We start from the raw sequence: 20549 nt of genomic DNA, 5'->3' as shown, positions 1-20549 counted from the left end.
TGTGTACATACTCGTACGCATACCCTAAGCCTGACAAAAGACAACCGGACTGCAGTGTGAGAAGCTTTTATTGGGAGGGGTAGAAAAGAGCGGCTGCTGGCTCCAGGCACTGGGGTGAGGGGTCCTTAGAGGAACAGGAGGCCCGGGAGTGGGGGGCGGTCACAGGCCAAGGGTTGGGCCCTGGGACCCCCACAGTCGGAGTTGCTGAGGCGGCAGGGCCCGCAGCGACAGCTGAGGGCCACGGGGAAGGAGACCACGGGGTCCACACCAGGTGGGCATCCAGGGAGCCGGACAGAGGCAAAGCGCAGTTCACGGTAGGTGCACACGGGCTGGGGCACAGGGGGCAGGGCCGCTGGCAGCACTCGCATCTGGACGCCAGGGCGGGGTGAGGGGGGCGTGGTCAGGCCCTCCCCCCCCCCCCAGCTCTGCCCCGCTGTGCCCCCCCCCCCTGCTCCAGCCCCCCACAGGTCCGGCATTGCAGCCGACCCTCTGCGCTCTTCCTCCCTCCCATGTGTCCAGCCCCTGCGGGAGGTGGGGGCAGGCCACCCTTCTGTCCAGGCTGCCATTTCCCATTTTCTGTGGTCCTGGTTCTCAGTGATCCACTCTGGAGCCGAGGTGGCAGCACCCATTCCAGGCCCCCGCCCGTCCATCCCCAGCCCCGCAGCTCACCATGCTGGGGCAGTAGCCGGCACAGATGGTGGTGGTGAAGGTGACACAGACGGGGCAGGCCTCGTTCTCAGCAGCCAGGGTGGCGTTGATGGGCCGGCACAGCGGCCGCAGTGGCCCCCTGGATGTCCACACCCCACCCACATTCAGCAGCAGCCACAGCAGCAGCAGCCCCTGGGACAAGGCCAGCGTCTCAGGGCCTGCCAGACACCAATACCCTGGGCCCTTACCCTCCCATCCCTCACACGAACCCGTTCAGGGGCCCAGCTCCCCTGCCTGATGTCATCCATTCAGGGCCCATTCATCCCACTTGGATCCCCTGCCCCAATACTCAGGACCCCCAGATCGTCCCAACCCCGCAGATTCCCACCCTCAGGCCCTGTTCCACCTGCTTCCTCCTGGCAGGAAGCCTGCTGGCTGTCCACACCCTTCCAGAAAGAAGCCTCCTCCATCAAGTCACAGGACTCTCCCTCTGTGCCAGCTGTGACCTGGATGGAGTTGCAAAGGGCCTCGGGGACCCCACAGCCTTACCTGGAGCATCTCCATTCTGGGTGCCTCCCCTATGATGTTTACCTGGTCTTATACTTGCAGGCTGTGGGGGCGGCAAGGCCACTGGGGGTGGCGGCATGATGGGGTAACCTGGACACTAATCCTTCCGGGGGCGAGAAACGGAAAAGGTCAGGGAAGTGTGCGGGAGTGGCTCAGTGGAGTGGCCCCTGCCCCCACGCCCCGAGTGGCTCCTGCTTCTCGGTGCGCCCAAGGTGAAGCTGACTTCACTGACTCAGTCGTCAGATGCTATGTCAGGTGCCAGCGAAGTCCTGTTGGGGTCATAGGAAATAGGCTATGGGGAGACCCTGGCCTTGCCCCCGATGGCGTAGCCCCGCCTCCGCCCCTCAGAGTGGGAGCCAGGGGAAGGCTGGAGCTGTCCCTCCAAGGACCCTCGAATGGTGATCGGCTCAGACCTCAACCCCACTCCATCTGCCACACACTGAAAGCCATTCCTGTGCCACAGCCTAACCCCAGAGGGGGCGTGGCTTCAATACTGGATTCTGTGCTCAGGGGCGGAGTCCCACCTGTACGCAGACGTGCCTTCCCTCCACGAGGGGTAGAGCGGGAGCCCCATCTCCCGCACATTCGGGCCCCCAGAGCCGAACCCAGCAATGAGCACGGTTAAGGCTATTTTAACTCTGTCGTTGACTAAGGTAAACTCGCCCGCTCTGTCGTAGAGGGCGTGTCCCGCCCTCGAGCCCACAGCCCCAAAGTATATTTTCCAGGCTCAGCATCCATCCTCATCCCCGACCCGGTCACCCTAGTCAGTCTCCGGTGGGATTCGTCCGGCTCACGCCTAGTGGGCGGGTCCTGGCCTCCGTCTCCCTCCCACGTGACGGGCGGGCTTCCCGACCATAGCCCCGCCCAGTGTGCCCCCCAGCCGGGGTCTTCCAGACTCGGCTCCGCCCCCGGGGCGTGTTCTGGGCGGGGCCGGCGCTGCCGGCTCAGATCGGGGTCCGCTTCATGCTGCCGTAGCTGGAGTTCTCAGTGCGGTAGGCTTGTGGCACACTGTAGATGCCCGACACCGGCTTCCAGTGGGGGCCGCCCCAGGGCAGCTCCAGAGGGCAGAAACGATCGAGCCGGAGGAGCGGGTGCAGCGGGGGTCTGTAGGACTCCTGAGCCAGAGACAACGCCCCACGGTGCGGCACGGCTAGCGTCGCCGGGCGGACGTGGGGCACGCGGATCCCTGGCGGCCGAGAGGAGCGCGGACGGGGCGGCCGCTGTGGGTCCCGTCCCAAGACCTGAGGCGTCTTCTGAAAGCTCCAGCAGGTCAGCGAGTCCTCGCGGGGATATCCAGACAACTCCTTCCTGTTGGTGGGGAAGGCAGGAGAGGGAAGGCACCGTTGGATCCTGGGGACAAGGCTGAGGTTCAGACCTCGGCTCCTGAGGAGCTTGTAGACGCGAACTCTGCGTTCCGAGGCGAGGACACACTTGTAGGACTCGGGGACCCCTTGTGAAGGATGGGAGTTGGGGATGCCTAGCCTCGATTCCTGGGCCCTCGAGGTCCTTAAGGGCCGGGAATCTAGAATTTTCGAATCCTTGGGAAAAAGTATCTGGGAACCAAAGCAGGTCCCGCCCGAGACCCTTGGAGCCCCGCCCCCGGTCCAGAACCGCTTCTAGGACGAGCCGCAGGTCTCCTATTCCTGAGAGCTGACACTAGGAATACCTGGGCGCTGAAAGAGGTAGGGGCTGGGGTCTGAACCTCTGGTTCTCGAGCGTGCTGGAGCTGAAGACTGAGGATACTGAGTCGGACAGGGGGAGCCGACACCGGGGTTAGGTGTGCTGGCGGCGGTGCCGAGAGAGGACCCAGACTCACTTCGGATAGGCCCGGAAGTCCTTGGCCGAGGTGGTCAGATAGAGCTGATGGCGGCCCAGGACGCCCTGGTCAGATGCCGTGAAAGGCTGGCCGGACAGCTCGGGGTTCTTTGTCCAAGGGATTAAAGCCTGCGGAGGATCGGGGGGGGGAGGAGGGATGAAGCAAGGTTTCATACCCATCCCAAGCCCGGGGTCCCAGGCTCAGGATCCCTCTTCCTTGGATGGATCCGAATCCTTCCTGACCAGTCGCAAGCCAGAACACTTTATCTTCGCTCCCCCAAATCAGAGCCCTTATGAGGGTTACTCCAAAATCCAAACACTTGCGGGTCGTCGAACACAAGGCCCAGCCCCCCACCCCACCGCCCCCCAAAACTTTCCCAGCTCCGCCCCCAGACTCAGCTTCCACGTCCCGCCCCTGGAATTCAGTCGCAGGTAGGACAAACGTACCTCTTCGCTTCATCCTCTCTCTAAGGAAGCCTAGCGCCGCCTCCCGACCCGATCTGGTCTCAGAATATTCAAGGCCCGCCCCACGCACCTTCCGCTACCTCGCTCCGACCCCCGCCTCAGAAACCCCTCCCTGCCCCGCCCCGGGATTTACTGGTCGCGGCCCCGGCTTCAGAGCTGGGATTTCGGTCTCAGTCCCCTCCTCCTTCTGGCCCCACCTCAAGACGTCCAAGCTCCACCCCCAGGCTCTGTAACCTGATCCCATTCCAGACCATTTAACCCCGACCCCAGACTCAGAATTCCCCGCCCCAGGCTCTCCTAGTCTGGTCCCAAGCTTCAAAGCCCCTCCGGCCCCTCCTCAGGCGCTACAGGCTCTGCCCCAAGGTGGCAGCGGCTCTTCTCCGCTACCTGGGAAGGGCCTCCGCGGTGGTGGTCCGCAAGCTCCAGGGGCTGGGGCCCGACGTAGAAGGTGGGGCTCCGGTCCGGGCCCGGCCGGCCGGTGTACTGAGCCCTCGTCTCACTGCGCTGGTGCTCTGTGACCAGCGGGAGGCGCCAGCCGCGGCGTCTGAGCTGCGGGAAGGCGACGCGGGGACCCAACGTGAGGGTGCCTCGTGCTCCAGCGCGTTCCCCACCCCTGACCTCCTCCCCCTCGCCCCCCCGCGGACCTCTGCATCCCAGCACCTCACCTCTTCTCCTAAATCCTTGATGCCCACAGTCCGCGTGGGGTCCGAAGGCTCTGGGGCCCTGGGCTGTGCGTAGGGCCCGCCGTGGGTCTTGGGCACGGAAGCCGAGCCATAGGTGGTCTCCCATCTGCTGATGACCTCGTCAAAATCCCAGATGTGTAAATCCTGCTTTGCGGCCGGGGGCAGGGGCTCCGCGACCGTGGACTGGGGACAAGGACGTCGGCTAAAAGGATTCAAGTCTGGCCCGCGAGCCCTGATCTCTCCCCGGCAGTCCACAGCCCTTTCCTCCCAGGCGTCCACGTTCGCTGGCCCCTCCTCTCTCAGACCCAGGACTCTGGGACCCTCCCTCCTCCTTCAGTCAGAGAGGAACCCGAGCGCCCTATCCGCTTTTCTCTCAGCAGGTGTCTGGATCCCCAGGCCTCTCTTTCAGACACAGGAGTCTGGGCTCCCAGTCTCCTCCTGGCCAGGAACCTAGGGTCCTCTTACCTGCACAGTGGGCGGAGGAAAGGGGACAGATGGGATAATGTGGTGGGCGACACCACTGCTGGTGAGATGCCAGTTGGGCCAGGATCCAGGCACCTCGGTCCCAGAGATTGGGGACCTTGGCAGACCATAGCGCACAGCCAGGGTCGGACCAGCCATGGTCCCACCCCTGTGGGGTAGCCCAGCAGGAGCAGGCTTGTTGTCCTGTTGCCCCAGGTGACAGGACCCGCCCATCCTGAACCCAGCCAATGGAGGGCCTGCAGGTGTGTGGATGGTTGGATAGAATGAGAAAGAGACCCAGGCAACAAGTGACAGGGACTTGGAGAGAGGGGGCACAGAAACGCAAGAGAAGTGGAGGAGAAGAGTCCCAGAGAGAGAAGGATGGCCAGAAAAGGGGGCGGAAGGGAAGGGGAAATAGATCAGAGTTTTAGGGAATCTTAGAGACACAGAGACCCCAGGTTGGAGGAGACAGAGGCCACCCACTGCCTCAGGGAACCCAGGAGAAACACCCCCCCCCCTTTCCTACAGGGTCCCAGCTCACTCAGCCCCCTCCTCCCTCTGCCAGGCCTGCCTACCTCAGGGGTAACGATTTCCAGACTTCCCCAGGGCTCTCCCTCCCTCCCCGCGTCTGCTGAAGGACTCAGCCTGGGCTTTGGCTTCGTGCGTCCTGCCTGCCTTTGATTTGGTTGAAAACTTCCACCTGGATATGGGGGTGGGTGAAGAAGGAGAGACCCACAGGCAAATACACAGGGAAATACTTAGCAAAAGAGGGAAGGGAGGCGATGTGGAGAGAGCTTTGAGGAGAAAGAAAAATGCACTCAAGAATGGGTGAGAGGCACTGAATGAGAAACAGAGGTAGAGAGCTACTGACCCAGAGACAAGAGACAGGAAGAGAGAGGTGGCAAAAAAAAAAAAAAAAAAAGAGGGTGGGGAACCACAGATCTAGAAACACGGAGATGTAGAAACAGAGGCAGCCAGTCCCCGCCTGGCCCTGCCACCCCTACCCTTCCCAGGGGCCCAGTCTGGGTTGGTGGGGGATGGGAAAATTGGTTCTAAAAGAGTGTGTGTGTGTGTGTGTGTGTGTGTTAAGTCTTAAGATATGGACTGGTGATATATGAAGGGTTACCCCTGACTTCCCTTGGTACTTCCTCACTTTACAAGCCATTTCGTCAAGGCCTCTGCCTCCTCGGCTCCCATCATTTCAACCCCACTGACCCATCCTTCAGATGGGGAAAAGTGAGGCTACCTTCTGCAGCCTGGCACAGGGTCCCACTGACCCCCTCATTCAGGCCTCTGGGGCCACTTCTCCTTTTGGATTTTCCTGGCCCATTCACTCACTGTCCACATGACCCCTGATTCCAGCCAGGAGTCCGGTCAATTGGTCAGAACCTCATGCCACACTCAAGCAGGACACTTCTAAGGTCTATTTCTTTCCCAATATGGGTACAAGTTGGGACAGAAAAGGGAGTAGAAACCTGACCCCAGCTCCCCAGTAGGGCCAAATTCTCTAGTCTCCTGACCTCCGGTCAGTCAACCTTGCTTTTGCTCCTTCTGTGACGGGTGGCTCACTACCTCAAAAGAGAACGTTCGAAGCCAACACTTGCCCCATGTGACCAAGTAAGATTTCTCATTCAAACCCGACCTCCCAGCTACTTGCCTATGTGTTCCAGTTTTTATGCTCCCCCACCCACTTCTTGACAGATCACTTCCTCGTCACTCTCTCCAGGGTGAGCAAGATGTCTTCTGAGATCAACTGGTTAGCAACTGGGAAGCCAAGGGCCTCTGAGGGTCGAATCCACTAGAGTTGATCTGACAAATTGTGTATTAGCGCTGACAAACAGTAGACACTCGGCAAAATTGGGCTATTATTATCATCATCATTACCCTCAAGTTCATCCAGGAGAACTCCTACTCATCCTTCAAAACCCCATTTGGTTCCACCACCTGTCTGGCATGGGTTGAGCTCTCAGAGTCAGAAAGCTGTGATTGTGTGACCATTTCACAAGTTCCCAAACTGAGGCCCGGGGCGGTCAGGCCACCCCTGAGGTCCCTCGGGGTCCAGCCGTCTTCTTCCTCTGCCTGCCCAGTTCCTGGGCATGGGCCTCAGGCCCGACCAGTCCGGCTGAGGAGCGTGCAGACGCAGGCAGTGTCAATTCGAATCCATCGCCAGCCTACGCGGCCCTGGGCGTCAGCGGTCAGTGCCCGCACGTAGGACTGCTTGGCTTTGCACTCAGATACCCAGTGCCTCCGGTCCACACCCCGGCAGCCCCCTCCTCCCCCACCGGGGCCACCTTCCTCGGTGCTGTCAGCCTTGCAGCGGGTCTCGAAGAAGTACTGGCGGAGGGGACTGCCACCAGCCGCGGGAACCTCGCCCAGCACCTCCACCTCACGCCCACGCAGGTCCACGGCCGTCCGGCGGTCGGTCACCCAGCCGCTGACCGCATCGCACACAGCCAGCTCTCCCCGGCGACTTGCGGGTGCTGTCTCGCTCGCCCCGCGCCGGCTGCGGTTGGCAGGGCGGCCTGCTGGCTCCCCGAAAGCCCCGGCCTCCAGCAGGAAGAGCAGAGGGGGCCCGGCGGGGGTGCCCCTGGACAGGACTACTCGGGGGGACAGGAGGTCCCACTCAGGGGCTAGAAAGGGGGGCAGTGGTAAGGGTGGGGGGTGGGGCTCCATTGGAACGCTGGGGAGGAGGAAAAGGAGGAGGATGGGGAGGGAGCAGGAGGGGCTGAGGAGCATCTCGCTGAGCACCTGAGGACGGAGGGGAGAGCCGGCATTAGAGATGAGGGTAAAAACTGAGTAGGGGACGGGGGACAGCAGTTGGGAGCTCCAGGCGGACCTGGATGCCAGAACCAGGGGGAGGCCCTTGTTCTAGAACCTTAGGAGGGGGACCTTATACTCTAGGACTTAGATACTGCCCAGCTTCTAGATTAATCATAATTGTTCTACGACTATTGCTAATAATAGCCAACAAATCAACGAACGGAGAAACACAGGCTGAGAAGTGAGTGACTTATACCAGGCCACACAGCCAGCAAATACCAGAGGTAGGACTTGGGCCCCATCGGAACAACTCCATTCTGCCTCCTACCTCTACACCCCCGGAGAACCCTAAGTCCCGCAGCCTAGAGGAGGTTGGAGGTCTCAAAATGCTGAGACAGGCCATGTTCTGGAATCCTAGCAAGACCCAAGTTCAGCTCAAAACTGCCACTGAGAAGGCGAGACATTTCCTCTGCTATGCGGGGCCTCAGTTTCCCTGTCCCAGAAATCGGCCAGGGGCTGGGAGATAGCGGTGAGGGCAGGGATGCTTCAGTTTTTCTGCAATATTCTGGAAGTCTCTGGTTCTGGGAAAGAGTGGTGTGGAGGGGACTGGGAAGCAGCAGGTGGTTACCAGACCTGTCAGCACCTCCTCCACCTCCAGGCTCCAGGGCTGGGGGCCCCCAGGCTCTGGGGGGCCCCGGTGGGGGACACAGGTGGTCCCCTCCTTCCTGACATCTCAGGAGAGGGTAGGGGCAGCCACCTAGGGGAAGAAGGGAACAGGCAAGTTATATGGGCAAGTGGGGGGAGGGGACGCGAACACTCCCCTTCTCTGTGTTCCTCTTAAAGTGTAGGGTACCCAGGAGTCAAGGCCGCGCCCCCTTCCCTGGGGCCCCTTCCCTGACCAGGTGATGGCTCCTGGCTGGGATGGGAAGCAGATGGGGGAGGTGTGGGGAGGGGCGAGGAGGGCGGTGGGGGAGGGGTGGGAGGGGTAGAGGAGGCTGGAAAAGATTACATCCTCCACGGCCCATTCATCTCCCAGACAGGGCGGGGGCGGTGCTCGTCTGGACCCCCGGGTCCCTGAGGGCCCACGCTCAAGAAGCCCTGGGTCCCTGAGGCTGCTTCCTGGAATGTTCTATCCTCACAGGACAGGCCAGGGCCCGTCCGACACTTCTATTGCACATACCTGGAGTGGCTGCCTGCTTTGGCTCGGAGATGGGGAAATGGAAAAAGGGGTGTGAAGGGACCCAACCACGCTGATCCAACCTGGACCCGGAGTGTAGATCCCCAGCTACCTCCTCCCTCAGACCAGAAAGTCCTAGCTCCCAGCTCCCACCTCCCCTGATCAGACCCTAGAGCTCTGGTTCCCAGCTGCCTCCCCTTTTTCACGAGTCCAGATCCCCAGCTCCCTCTCTCACATGCAGGGGTCCGGGAGCCCCGCGCCCTCCTCCCTCGGACCAAGGAGTCCAGACCCCCCCCCCCACCCCCCCAAGCGCCCTCCTCCCTCGGACCCGGGAGTTCTGGAGTTTAGGACCCTCCTCCCCAGGGACCCCCGAATACGTACTCCCAGGCCCCTCCTCCCAAAGAAGATTTAGGCCGGGGGGTCTGGTCTCCCGAGACCCTGACGGGGGCGAGCGGCTGCATGGCTGGAGCACTTCCCTCCTGCCTCAGTTTCCTCCGCCAAGCCCCGCCCCCGCAGGCCCCGCCCCCGTCCCTCCCTACCCGGGGGCAGGGCGACCCGGACGCCGGAATCCCGGGGGAGGAGGCGCCGAGGCTCTCACCTGGGGCGCCCTCTTCGGCTCCTCGGCTGCCCCTGGCGCGGCGCGGCTCCTCCTCCCGCTCGCTGGCTGCGGGGACGCCCGCTCGCCCGCCGGCTCCTCGCTGCACACGCTCCGGAGGGCCCGGGCGGGGGCGGGGGCGGGGCGGCGCCCGACGGCGGAGGAGGGGCCGGGGGATCCCGCCTTCCACACGCGTGCCGAGACCTCGGGAGCCCGGCCTGGCTCGCTCAGCTCTTGGCCCGCCTCAGCCCCGGGAGGCCAGGCGCCAGCCCCCTTCTCCCTCAGCCCGGCAGCCGGGACCACCCCCCCACCCCAGCCCCCTCCTCCCTCAGACCCAGGAGTCCCGGCCCCCAGCCCCCTCCTCCCGCGGAGCCAGGAGCCCTGACCCCCAGCCCCCTCTCCGTCAGACCCGGGATTCAGGTCCCCAGCCCCTCCTCCCTCAGGCCCAGGAGTCCGGACGCCCAAGGCGGTCCTCCCTCAGACCCCGGAGTCCTCACCCCCAGCCCCCTCCCGCCGCAGACCCAAGGCTCCTGACCAGCAGCTCCCTCCTTCCTTAGAGCCGGGAGTCTGGGCCTGAGATTCCCTTGCCTTGTGCTGCCAATTAAGTGTCAATCCCTGGGCAGATTCCCCCCCTCTGCGCTCATCCCCACTTTCCCAGGAGCTCCAGGCTAGACATTAACCAGCTGGACTTGGGCAGCGATAAGGCCCGAGGCCCAGGGAGACAGTGGATATGGGGGAGCTCTCCCACAGAGTCCTGTCTGCTGGAATTTCCTGGGTGGGGACTGGGGAGAGGGTCTGTCCTGAGCTCAGATAAGAGAAATTCAAGGTATTCTAGGGCACAGAGACAGCCAAGGGTATGACTTGGGAACACGATGACCTCCGCCCAGAGAAAGAAAATGAATAGTGAGGGACAAAGGGAGACATGGGAAGGGCACATAAACAGAGAGAAAGGGGGGACAGAAACCCAGAGAGAGAAGACCCAGAGAGAGAAGGGGACAGAATCCCAGAAGGGGGACGGAGACCCGTTGAAAAGAGAGAGACCCTAAGACAGACTGAGGTCAGACGGAGTCCTGGGACCGGCAGAGCCCTTCACCCCTCCCCGGGAGCTATTTCAGGAGGAAAGCTGATGCCCATCTGGGGGGGGGGGGTCATCCCATACCCCTCCCTCGGCCTAAATATAACATGGCAAGGTGGCAGGAAGGGTGTCCCCGGATTAGGGTGTTCCCTCCTTTTCCCCAGCCTAGCCAAGGCAACATAGAAGGCGCCTACAGTTGTTTATTGGGGGGGGGGGGGGGGGGAGGGGCACTTCCCAGTCTTCGAGTGTCCCCTCCGGTCACCTCCATGACCTCTCCTGGCTTCTCCACCTCTTCCTTAAGCACCCAACACATCCCACCCCCTACCAGAGAGACTCTAAGTAACTTCCAGCCTCTGATGGAGTAATACAGGTGAGTTTTCAAAGAAAAGTAAAACACTCTCTGTGCCCCTCCCTCTGGATATCTGGCCCTTCCTCTGTGGTTGCCTTCCAGCTTCTGTGGATCCCTTCCCCCACCCCCCACCCCCGACACACACACACACACACACACACACACACACACACACACACCGGCCTCTGACCCCCTCCCAGGTCACTGCCCTCCTTCCACCTGCTCTCCCTCCTTCCCCTGGATGTCCTCTCTCCAAGTCTTGGCTCCTCTCTGCCTGGGCTTTCTCCTCTTTGGGTCTCTGTCCTGGGTCCTGGACTCCGCCTTGCGTCTGTCACTGTGAGGAGGTCTGTTCTCCAGTTCTGTCTCCAAACGTGTCTTTCTCTCCATCTCAGAGAGAAGTGACTACCTAAACATTCTATTATTTTCTATCTTTATCAAACCCTGCCCACAATAATCTGTACTTTCTTCCATCGCTCTGTATAAAAAGGTGGTTGGGTTAAATCGGGGGGTTCCAAACCGATTTTTTTTTCTCTCTCTCTCAGAGAGCGACAGGTGCAGGGGAGGGGGGGGGCAGAGGGAGGAAAAGAGAGTGAGAGCATCTTAAGCAGGCTCCACACTGAGTGTGGGGCTCGATCCCACAACCCTGGGATCACGACCTGAGCTGAAATCAAGAGTTGGATGCTCAATAGACTGAGCCACCCAGGTGGCCCTCCCCCCGACCCACGCTGAATTTCTTAGCTGCATTCTGAGTTGCCAAGAGGGACCCCATAGAGGTGTGTGTCCCTCAGACCAGATCCCCTCGGACGCCTCACATTGAATCTAGGTAAGTTGCAAGTGGGGGGGGGGTGGCAATAGCTAAAAATAACAACAACAACATTCTGTAAACCACTGGTTTTAATAAATTAATACAAGTAAAGTACTTTGAATGATGCTTGGCACATAGGAAGCCCTATATGTGTTAGCGATTGAAGCATCCTGCGTCCTCCTCCTCCAAATGCCCTTTGAGTACCGAAAGTCCTCTGAAAATGTTTGGCTTCGTGACCTAGGGTAACACCTTCCCCTCTGAGCCTCAGTTACTTTGTGAGAAACGAGGCTGTAGGATCCAAGGAGGACCCGTGCCTTCCAGCAGGCTGGTGCGGCCGTGGGGTCAGGCAGCCTGCCCCCAGTCCTGGACCCTGGGGATGTGCCACGAGACCTTGGGAAGCCACCCCCGTGATCTAAGACTCTGGTTTCTCCCCTGGAAAATAGTGTCAGTTTGTCTGACAGCCTTCCTCAGCTGTGGGAGGATGGGGTGGTGCGCCCTGATTTGAGATCTTTGTGATTCTGTGGAAGACAGACTGTGTGTATCTCTTGGGTTCAGAGGCGCTGACTTTTTCTGCCTTTTTCTTTCTTGGTTACCTTTCTCTTGGGGGCACTCCGGTCTGTTTCTAAGTCTGATGTCTGTCCCTCTCTGGGTGCCTGACACTCCCCCCCCACCCATCTCTGTCTCCCACTCTTGATCTCTGTCTCCCTCTCCCTTTGGATTTTCTGCCCCCCCCCCTTCCTCTGAGTCTCTGTCGTTCCCTCTCTCTGGGTCTTTGTCTCCTTCTCCCTAAATCTCTCTTCCTCTCTCTTCGGGTCTTTGTTCCCTCTTCTCTGGGTTTCTATCTCTTTCTTTCTCTGAGTCTCCATTACCTCCCAGGTCTCTGTCCCCTCATTTGTGTTTCTGTCCCCCTAACATGTCTATACACAGTACATACAGTTTGTCCCCTTTTCTCTCCCCTTGTGGCTCTGATCTCCGTGTTTGGAAGCAAAGCTATAGGAGAGGACAGATCGAGAGGGTTTGAATGGCAAAACGATGCAGGTGTAGGGTAAATGGAAGGAGCATCTGCATCTCCCTAGCTCCCCCAGAGGCCCTCTGCGTGAACAACTGAATCCATGGATCCAGAACCCAGCCCTGCCCCTTATGGTAAGTGACACCAGGCATGTCAGTTCAGTTGTCTCTCAGACTCCATAACCCCACACTTGCTCCCTGATACATGATTCCCCCCCCCCCACCAAGTGCTCGTATTCTTGGGTCCTGGTGCTACCAGTAAATGCAGAACAAACCAACATGGCCCTGTGGAGCCCATACACACAGTCCAACTCAACCTAACATTCCTACAGGACTCACAATGACACAACTTGGTGTAACTCAACTCAGCACGGCCCTACAAGACTCACGTGGTTATACAATTCAATACGGTTCATCTCAGTGTAGCCCCCTAAACTTCCAGCTATGTAACTTTACACAATTCAACCCAACAGAACCCTGAAAGATTCCCACAGTCATACATTCCAACCCAACTTAACTTAACGTGACCTGGAAAGCTCACATGCGACCACTTGACTCTTTGGATTTCTACATGACTCACAAGTTCACAGAATCTAAAATGACATAGCCCTACAAGAGTCACAAAGCCACACAACTTCCAACGTGTCTCAACTCAACTCCACAACACCATGCATGAACATGCAGTCAGTCCCAATGATGCCGTGGATGACCACCTCACTTGACCCAAAATGGCCCCAGGGGACTCATAAAACCACAGAATCCTGCACAATGCAGTTGGACAAGATTCACCTAGACTCAACAACACAGCCCAACCCAGTGAGGACCTAAAAAACACAACCATGGGATCAAATCTATGTCAACACTTACCACAAAAGGCTCCGTAAGTCTTGCACAACCCAAAGCAATTTAAACCAATGGAGTCTCTCCATCAACTCAGTATAACTCATTGCCATTCACGGTCACTTAAGGAAGTACCCATAGGAGCTGCCAAACCGCAACTCAAGACCCAACAGGACTCAGTGTTCCCCAACTCGTTACCACTTAACCTACTTCTTCCTCTACCCAACCCCCTCCCCCTAACCTTCCCTGCTCCCCCTCCCTCCCTCCCTGCAAGGAAACGTGAGGTCCTGCTGACCTCCACAGTCCCTCACACTTCGGTGACCATGTGTTTCCCAGGGGGGGCCCAGAGTGGAGGTGGGAGCTCAGGCATCTCTCCGTCCACCAACCCCCCATTGACCTTGCCCTCCAGTGGGCCACAGGGCTGCGTGTCCACATGGCTGTACATGCCCGCCTCTTCGCCCTCTGTCTCCCGGTGGTAAAAGTAGCTGAAGTTGGAGACAATGACCGGCACAGGCAGGGAAATGGTCAGCACACCAGCGATGGCGCAGAGAGAGCCTACTATCTTGCCACCCACGGTGACGGGTGCCATGTCTCCATAGCCGACTGTGGTCATGGTGACCACCGCCCACCAAAAGGACTCAGGGATGCTGGTGAAATGGGAATCTTCCCGGTCGGCCTCCGCAAAGTAGACCGCGCTGGAGAAGAGAACCACACCGATGAAGAGGAAGAAGATGAGGAGACCCAGCTCACGCATGGAGGCCCGTAGCGTCTGGCCCAAGATCTGCAGGCCCTTTGAGTGCCGGGACAGCTTGAAGATTCGGAAGACGCGTACCAGTCGGATAACTCGTAGTATGGCCAGTGACATGGCCGGCTGGCCCACGCCCCGTTGCCTGGCTAGCTCGGTGCCTAGCGCCACAAAGTAGGGGAGGATGGCCACAAAATCGATGAGGTTCATCACGTTCTTGAAAAAGGCCGCCTTGCTTGGGCAGGTCGCCAGGCGCACCAGTAGCTCAAAGGAGAACCAACAGATGCACAACGTCTCCACCATAAAGAACGGGTCATCGAAGGGCATGCGAGACAGGGTTCCAGGCACTGGGCTGGAGCCATTCAGCCGAGCAGGGAACTGCAGGGAGGGAGGGGGTCAGAGAGGATCACACCAAGACTGGAACACACTAGAACGGCCACATTTATGGTTTAAAAGTCCAACTGCTTCTGTGCAAACTGGTCAGCGGTCACTGCTCCCAGGCCTCCAGTGCCCCAGCTGTCCTAGACTCCTTTCCAGAACCCTGGGGATCATCCCTGCGTGGCTGACTGTATGGTCCCTGATCCTTCACTGGCGGGGCCTCCTAGAATGGTGCCTGAGTGAGACTCGGTCTCTTCCTTCCCAAAGTCCCACCGCAGCACTGATTTTCCAGATGGGGAGTGTCGCCACCCTGGTCCCACTTCCTCGTGCTCTGCCCTCCCTACCCCCAGCCCAGACTCTAATGGTTAAAGGCCTTCTCTGGACACCAAACCCTGCCCTCATGGCCCTCAGCCTGACTTTATTTGTGCTGGGTTGCTCCCACCTCAGCCTTCAGGCCTCACTCTTCTGTCTCCAGCTCCCTCCAGCCCATCCTTCTCTTGCTTACTGCCAGCCGCACGGACCCCTCCCTGATTCTTCAGTCTCTCCTCCCTTGCTTCCTTTCTTAACGTACCTGTCTTCCCGCCCTCCGCCAGCCCGTTTCTCACCTGCCTCAACCCCACCCAGTGATAGGAAGGTCCTCCTATTCATATTCTCAGGCCCTGCCTCCGTTAAGCTATCCCTTCCCGACCCCCAGCCCAGCTTTTAAAGGTAAATTCCCCTGGTCAGGCCCGGTCCCTGGGTGGCCCACCTCTCAAGCCTCTTGCCCCACCTGTGATTGGCCACTCCCCCAACAAGCCCCCCCAATGCCCCGCCCGCCCATAGCCAGGCCCCACCTTCCCGAGAGGCCCCGCCTCCCAGTGCCCCTCACCCCCGCCTTGTAATTGGCCAGATCCCCGTGGACCCCGCTCAGCTCCTCCCAAGCCCCGCCCCTCTCCGCCCAGGACACGCCCCCTCACCGGGCCGGCAGCCGCCACCGCAGCGAGCCCCGGGTTGTCGCGGTCGTTGCGGAAGTCGGGCAGCGTCTCGAGGCAGAAGACGACGATGGAGACGAGGATGACGAGCACGGAGACGACGGCGAGCACGCGCGCGGCCTGCGAACTCTCGGGGAACTCGAAGAGCAGCCAGAGCTGGCGCGCGAAGGCGCGGCGGGGCAGGGGGCGCTCGGGCGGCAAGGGGCAGCCCTCGTCCTCGCGCAGGCGCGCGAGCGCCGCCGCGCCCAGCCCGTAAAAGGCCACCTCCTCCAGGAAGACGTCGAGCGGCACGTGCGCCGGCCGCCGCAGCCGCCCGCCGGACTGGTAGTAGTAGAGCACAGCGTCGAAGCTGGGCCGGTGCCGGTCAAAGAAGTACTCGCGGCGCGCACAGTCGTAGAAGCGGCCCCGGCGCGCCGGGTCCCCTAGCAGCGTGTCCGGGAAGCGGCCCAGCGTCCGCGCCCGCGTCTCGAAGCGCAGCCCGGCCACGTTGAGCACCAGCCGCTCGCAGCAGCCGCACGGCGGCGGGCACCGCGGCTCCATGGCGCGCGCAGCCCCGGCGACCCGCGGACGGACGTGTGGCCCCGACGCCCGACCCGGTCCGGCCCCGCCTCGGCCGCCGCCGCCGCCGCCGCCGCCCCAGGCTGGTGTCCGGTGTCCACGCGTAAAAATAGCCCGGCCGTCCGGCCAGGGCGCGGGGGAGGGGGCGCCTGACCCTGGAGGGGCAGAGGGCGGCCGCGCGCCCTCTGCCGGGGCGCCCGCCCTCCCCCCCAGCCGCCGCCGCGCTGAGCTTGCTTTCTCCGCGCGCATCCGCTTTCGGGTCCCCGTTCCCTGTGTTTCGCTCTCGCCCGGGACCTCTATCCCTCGTCTCTCCGGGTTTCCGTGTGTGTCTCTCGTCTCTTTTTATGACTTGCCCAGCCCCTGTGCTGGAGTCACAAACTTCCACGTCTTTCTTTCTGTTATGTTCTACATCTCTGCGTCTGGCTATGTCTTCATTTTGGGTGTCTGTCGAGGGGTGTATCTCTGAGTATCTCAGTGGGTCGGTTATCTCTGAAGACTCAGTGCTTGGGGGTCTCTGTCAGTAATCTGTATCTTGGTCTGTCTGGATCTCCGTCTTTGACGCTTGTATCTTAGGGGTGTGTCTGTCTATCGCTGTCTCCCTTGCTATCTGTCTCCCCCCTCCGTCGGAGTCTCTTCTCATGATCTCTTAGGGCTCTGTGTCTCTCTGTCCCTGGGTTTCCGGGGGGGGGGGGGGGCTCCGCTTTGGGTCTGTTTCCCTGTGTTTCGGAGTTATGGCGAATTTCTGTCTCAGGGCCTCTGGAGGACTCCGAGTCTCTGGAGTCCTCTCTCTGAATCTCTTTCTGACTAAAACTGTAGATCGGCTCTGCCACTGGCCTGGTGGTTGCCCCGTCCTGGAGACGCTCCAGCAACTGCAAACCGTGAGCCTGTGCGCCCCACACCCGGTTTCCTCGCCGAGGTCTCCCCCTGTCTTCTCGGTCAGACATCCCGAGACCCAGGGAAGCCTGAGCTGTAACCCTGGATAGTGGAAACAGAGGCCGAGCCTGCCAGGAACAGGTGGGGGGTGGGCTGGGGAGATGCCGCAGGGTCACTCGAAGGGACCAAAGGACAGACAGACGATGGCCTTCCAGCCACCGGTATCCTATGACACCGCGTAAAAATAGCCCCATCTGATAGGCTTGGGGGGAAGTGGTGGGGATAGATTACCCGGACTCCAGGGAATGGGGTCCCGCGCGCCCTCTGCTGGGCAAGTGCAGAGAAGCACTAAGGTTACTCCCTCTGAATGTAGGCCCTCTTCCGTGTGTAATTTCTGGGAAGCTATGTCACCATCCTTCTGGATTTCTGTGTCCCTCTTTCTGGGTCTCTGTCTTACCTCTCTCTGCGTCTATGTCTCTGTCATTCTCAGAGACCCACAAGGAGACTCCTTTCTGTGGGTCTCTGAACTCTGTGAACTGAACCCTTCTCCCTGCAGCCATGCCTTACACCCTCATACCTTACACCCTCCTTAACGCACAGGTGCGCCGCCTTGCCGTTTCTAGACCGTTCTGCCTCCCTCTTTTAATTTTTTTTTTTTTTTAAGTAAGCTCTACGCCCACCATGGGGTTTGAACTCACAACCCCAAGATCAAGGGTCTTGTGCTCTACCCGGCCAGCTAGGCACCCCCTCCCTCAGCTCTTTTGAAGCTTAAGCTATCCACGGACACTACCCATCCTTCCCTACTGAACTCACCCCTTTCCTTCTGGCCACTCCTACTCTTTCATGGAAGATTTGAGAACCTGGCTTCCTATCCCTCCTAAAACTACTGTCATAGGGGCGCCTGGGTGGCTCAGTCGGTTAAGCCTCCGACTTCAGCTCAGCTCATGATCTCGTGGTTCTGAGTTCGAGCCCCGCATCTGGCTCTGTGCTGACAGCTCAGAGCCTAGAGCCTGCTTCGGATTCAGTGTCTCCCTCTCTCTCTGCCCCTCCCCTGCTTGCACTCTGTCTGTCTCTCTCTCAAAAGTAAATAAACATTAAAAAAAAAAAAAAAAAAGGCAACTTTCAGCCCCACTCTTTTCCTTGGGACACCTGCCCAGGCCAGGCCAGATGTTGAGGTCCACGTGGAGAGGACCCTGGGTTCCTGGCTCCCGGCCGAGGCTAAACTCACAGTTGATAATAAATCAGGCTTGTGAGTGAGCCATCTGAAGGGCCACGTTCTCCTGCCCCGCTGATGCTCCGGGAGCAGAGGTAAGACCTCCCTTATCCCCCCACCCCCCACCCCCCTCCAAACCCTGCCCTGATCGCAGACCTGGGACTGTAATAAATGATCTTTGTTGTTTTCAACCACACAGGCTTTGGGTGGTTTGTCAGACCCGCTGTAGCAATAGATAACAGAATCAAGGCCTCTCGGTACACAGAGCCCATCATGTCACCCATCGTGCTCTCTCGCCTACCCCAAGCCATCTACGTTCTTTTTTTTTTCTGGAAGTTTTATGAAGCCGCAATTCACATACCATAAAATTCACCCATTTCACCTGTGTGACGCTGGGTTTTTTGCGTATTCCTAAGAGTTGCACATCCCTCCAATCCACTTGAGAACGTTTTTGGTAACCCGCAAAGAAACTCTGCACCCCCTTATCTGTCACCCTCTAAACGTGCCACCCACATTCATGGTCATATGCTCGTCCTTGTCATTGCCGGTAACGACATACCCTCCAAACAAACTGTTTTTATCATCCCGTGCTCTCCTTTTTCCCGTCAACTGAATTGAGAAACTTTTGAGCCTGCCAGCACACCACAGTACATTGACCCTGTTATCTTTTCTTTTCCTTTTTTCAATTTTTTTTTAACATTTATTCATTTTTGAAAGAGACAGAGCGTGAGTGGGGGAGGGCAGAGAGAGGGAGACACAGAATCCGAAGCAGGCTCCAGGCTCTGAGCTGTCAGCACAGAGCCCGACTCGGGGCTCGAACCGACGAACTGTGAGATCATGACCTGAGCCGAAGTCGGACGCTCAAACGACTGAGCCACCCAGGCGCCCCGACCCTGTTGCCTTTTCATTATCTCTGGCTCCCCCACCTTGTCCTCACTTCCCTCTTTCTCCTGCTTCCACTGTTCATGGGCCACCGATAAAATCCCTCACTTTCCTATGTCTTAAACTCCCTTGCCCTATGACCCCCTCCAAGGCACCGTTGTAGCCGAACTCCAAATCCTTCTGGTAAATCCTTCTCTCATCTACTCGGTGCCTGGCCCTGGGCGGCCTTGACGGGGGCTGGACCTTACATCCCAAGCCCCGCCTGCGACCCTGGTACGTTTCCCTCATCAGTATACCCTCTGCCTCCCCAAGATGGCTGTTACCCATCTTTGTTCTTAAATCCCCCATAGCACCCTGGCCCTCCTCACCCTCAGTAAGCTGATCACCTCACTCATTCTACTGAAAACACAGAAGTTACCAGAACCCCTAAAGATGTCTACCTCCTAATCCCAGGGACCTTTGAATCTGTGACCTTATATGGCAAAGGTGGGACTTTGTGGATGCAATTAAATCAAGGCTCTTGAGTTGGGGAGATTCCCCGGATGATCTGGGTGGGCCCAATTAAATCAAGGGTTTTTATAAGAGGAGGGTGGGAAGGTCAGATTCATAGAAGATGTGAGGATAGGAGTAAAGGTCAGATGGAAAGGATGCTACAATGCCAGCTTTAAAGAGGGAGGAAAGGGGGCACCTGGGTGGCTCAGCCAGTTAAGCATCCAACTCTTGATTTCCAGCTCAGGTCATGATCTCATGGCTCATGAGTTCATTCGTGAGTTGGAGCCCCTCTTCGGGCTCCATGCGGACAGCATGAAACCTACTTCGAATTCTCTCTCTCCCTCTCTCTCTGCCCCTCCCCTGCTCTCTCTCTCTCTCTCAAAAATAAAAATAAATATTCTTTAAAAAAAAAAGAGAGAGACAGGAGGGGAAAGGCATCTGACTCGCTCAGTCGGTGGAACGTGTGACTCTTGATCTCAGGGTTGTGAGTTCGAGCCCTAAGTTGGGTGTGGAGATTATTTACAAATAAAGTATTTTTTTTTAATGTTCTTTAACATTTATTTTTGAGAGAAAGAGAGAGAGAGAGAGAGAGAGAGCATGAGCAGGGGAGGGGCAGAGAGAGAGGGAGACACATAATCCGAAGCAGGCTCCAGGCTCTGAGCTGTCAGCACAGAGGCCGACATGGGGCTTGAACTCACAAACCGTGAGGTCATGACCTGAGCCGAAGTTGGAGGCTTAGCCGACTGGGCCACCCAGGCGCCCCTAAAAATAAAATCTTTGAGGGGCGCCTGGGTGGCTCAGTTGGTTGGGTGTCCGTCCAGCTTCGGCTCAGGTCGTGACCTCACAGTTCGTGGGTTCACGCCCCGCATTGGGCTCTGTGCTGACAGCTCAGAGCCTGGACCCTGCTTCGGATTCTGTGCCTCCCTCTCTGCCCTCTCCGGCTCGTGCTCTGTCTCCGTCTCTCTCTCTCTCAAAAGTGAATGAACATTAAAAACAAAAAGTGTGAGAATACTGGTCATTGACACCGTAGATTGTTCCTCAATTTGTTTACCGGGTGGTTTATCTTGACTAGATAATGATTATGGAGGGTTTTTCTCGACGGGGACAGAGGTGCAATTCCCTTCTCCTCATATGGTGTAGACACAGGCTACGTCCTACTGCAGGTGACATGAATTTGGATCACTTGGT

General features: G+C 58.8%; 4 protein-coding genes across 5 annotated transcripts; all 4 read right to left on the bottom strand.

The window, feature by feature from the left end:
* Positions 1 to 50: 50 nt before the first annotated feature.
* Positions 51 to 1847, bottom strand: LHB (luteinizing hormone subunit beta; the record flags this gene model as incomplete). Its single annotated transcript, XM_045441365.1, has 3 exons — positions 51 to 368; positions 670 to 840; positions 1740 to 1847. Coding segments are annotated over 3 exons (522 nt in total), but the record flags the coding sequence as incomplete, so codon positions are not given.
* On the bottom strand, positions 1832 to 5149 carry LOC123578068. Its single transcript, XM_045440608.1, has 5 exons — positions 4644 to 5149; positions 4161 to 4361; positions 3883 to 4044; positions 3032 to 3159; positions 1832 to 2523 (listed from the first exon to the last, which is right to left on the bottom strand). Exons 1-5 carry the CDS (start codon positions 4872 to 4874, stop codon positions 2160 to 2162), a joined length of 1086 nt encoding a protein of 361 aa, XP_045296564.1. The 5' UTR covers positions 4875 to 5149; the 3' UTR covers positions 1832 to 2159.
* Positions 5150 to 6444: 1295 nt separating this feature from the next.
* On the bottom strand, positions 6445 to 9416 carry NTF4 (neurotrophin 4). 2 transcript variants are annotated; one of them, XM_045440604.1, is made up of 3 exons: positions 9176 to 9416; positions 8034 to 8157; positions 6445 to 7388 (listed from the first exon to the last, which is right to left on the bottom strand). In XM_045440604.1, exon 3 carries the CDS (start codon positions 7374 to 7376, stop codon positions 6744 to 6746), a length of 633 nt encoding a protein of 210 aa, XP_045296560.1. In that variant the 5' UTR covers positions 7377 to 7388; positions 8034 to 8157; positions 9176 to 9416; the 3' UTR covers positions 6445 to 6743. The 2 variants fall into 2 exon arrangements, with proteins under 2 accessions (XP_045296560.1, XP_045296561.1); XM_045440605.1 differs by lacking the exon at positions 9176 to 9416 and adding an exon at positions 8959 to 9090.
* A 2056-nt stretch (positions 9417 to 11472) lies between these two features.
* On the bottom strand, positions 11473 to 16753 carry KCNA7 (potassium voltage-gated channel subfamily A member 7). Its single transcript, XM_045440603.1, has 2 exons — positions 15329 to 16753; positions 11473 to 14372 (listed from the first exon to the last, which is right to left on the bottom strand). Exons 1-2 carry the CDS (start codon positions 16148 to 16150, stop codon positions 13557 to 13559), a joined length of 1638 nt encoding a protein of 545 aa, XP_045296559.1. The 5' UTR covers positions 16151 to 16753; the 3' UTR covers positions 11473 to 13556.
* Positions 16754 to 20549: the final 3796 nt, after the last annotated feature.

The sequence above is a fragment of the Leopardus geoffroyi genome, chromosome E2, assembly GCF_018350155.1.
Source record: "Leopardus geoffroyi isolate Oge1 chromosome E2, O.geoffroyi_Oge1_pat1.0, whole genome shotgun sequence".
In the NCBI taxonomy this organism is placed as follows: domain Eukaryota; kingdom Metazoa; phylum Chordata; class Mammalia; order Carnivora; family Felidae; genus Leopardus; species Leopardus geoffroyi.
The sequence above is the reverse complement of the archived record's forward strand: the minus strand, read 5'-3'. Positions and strand labels throughout refer to the sequence as shown.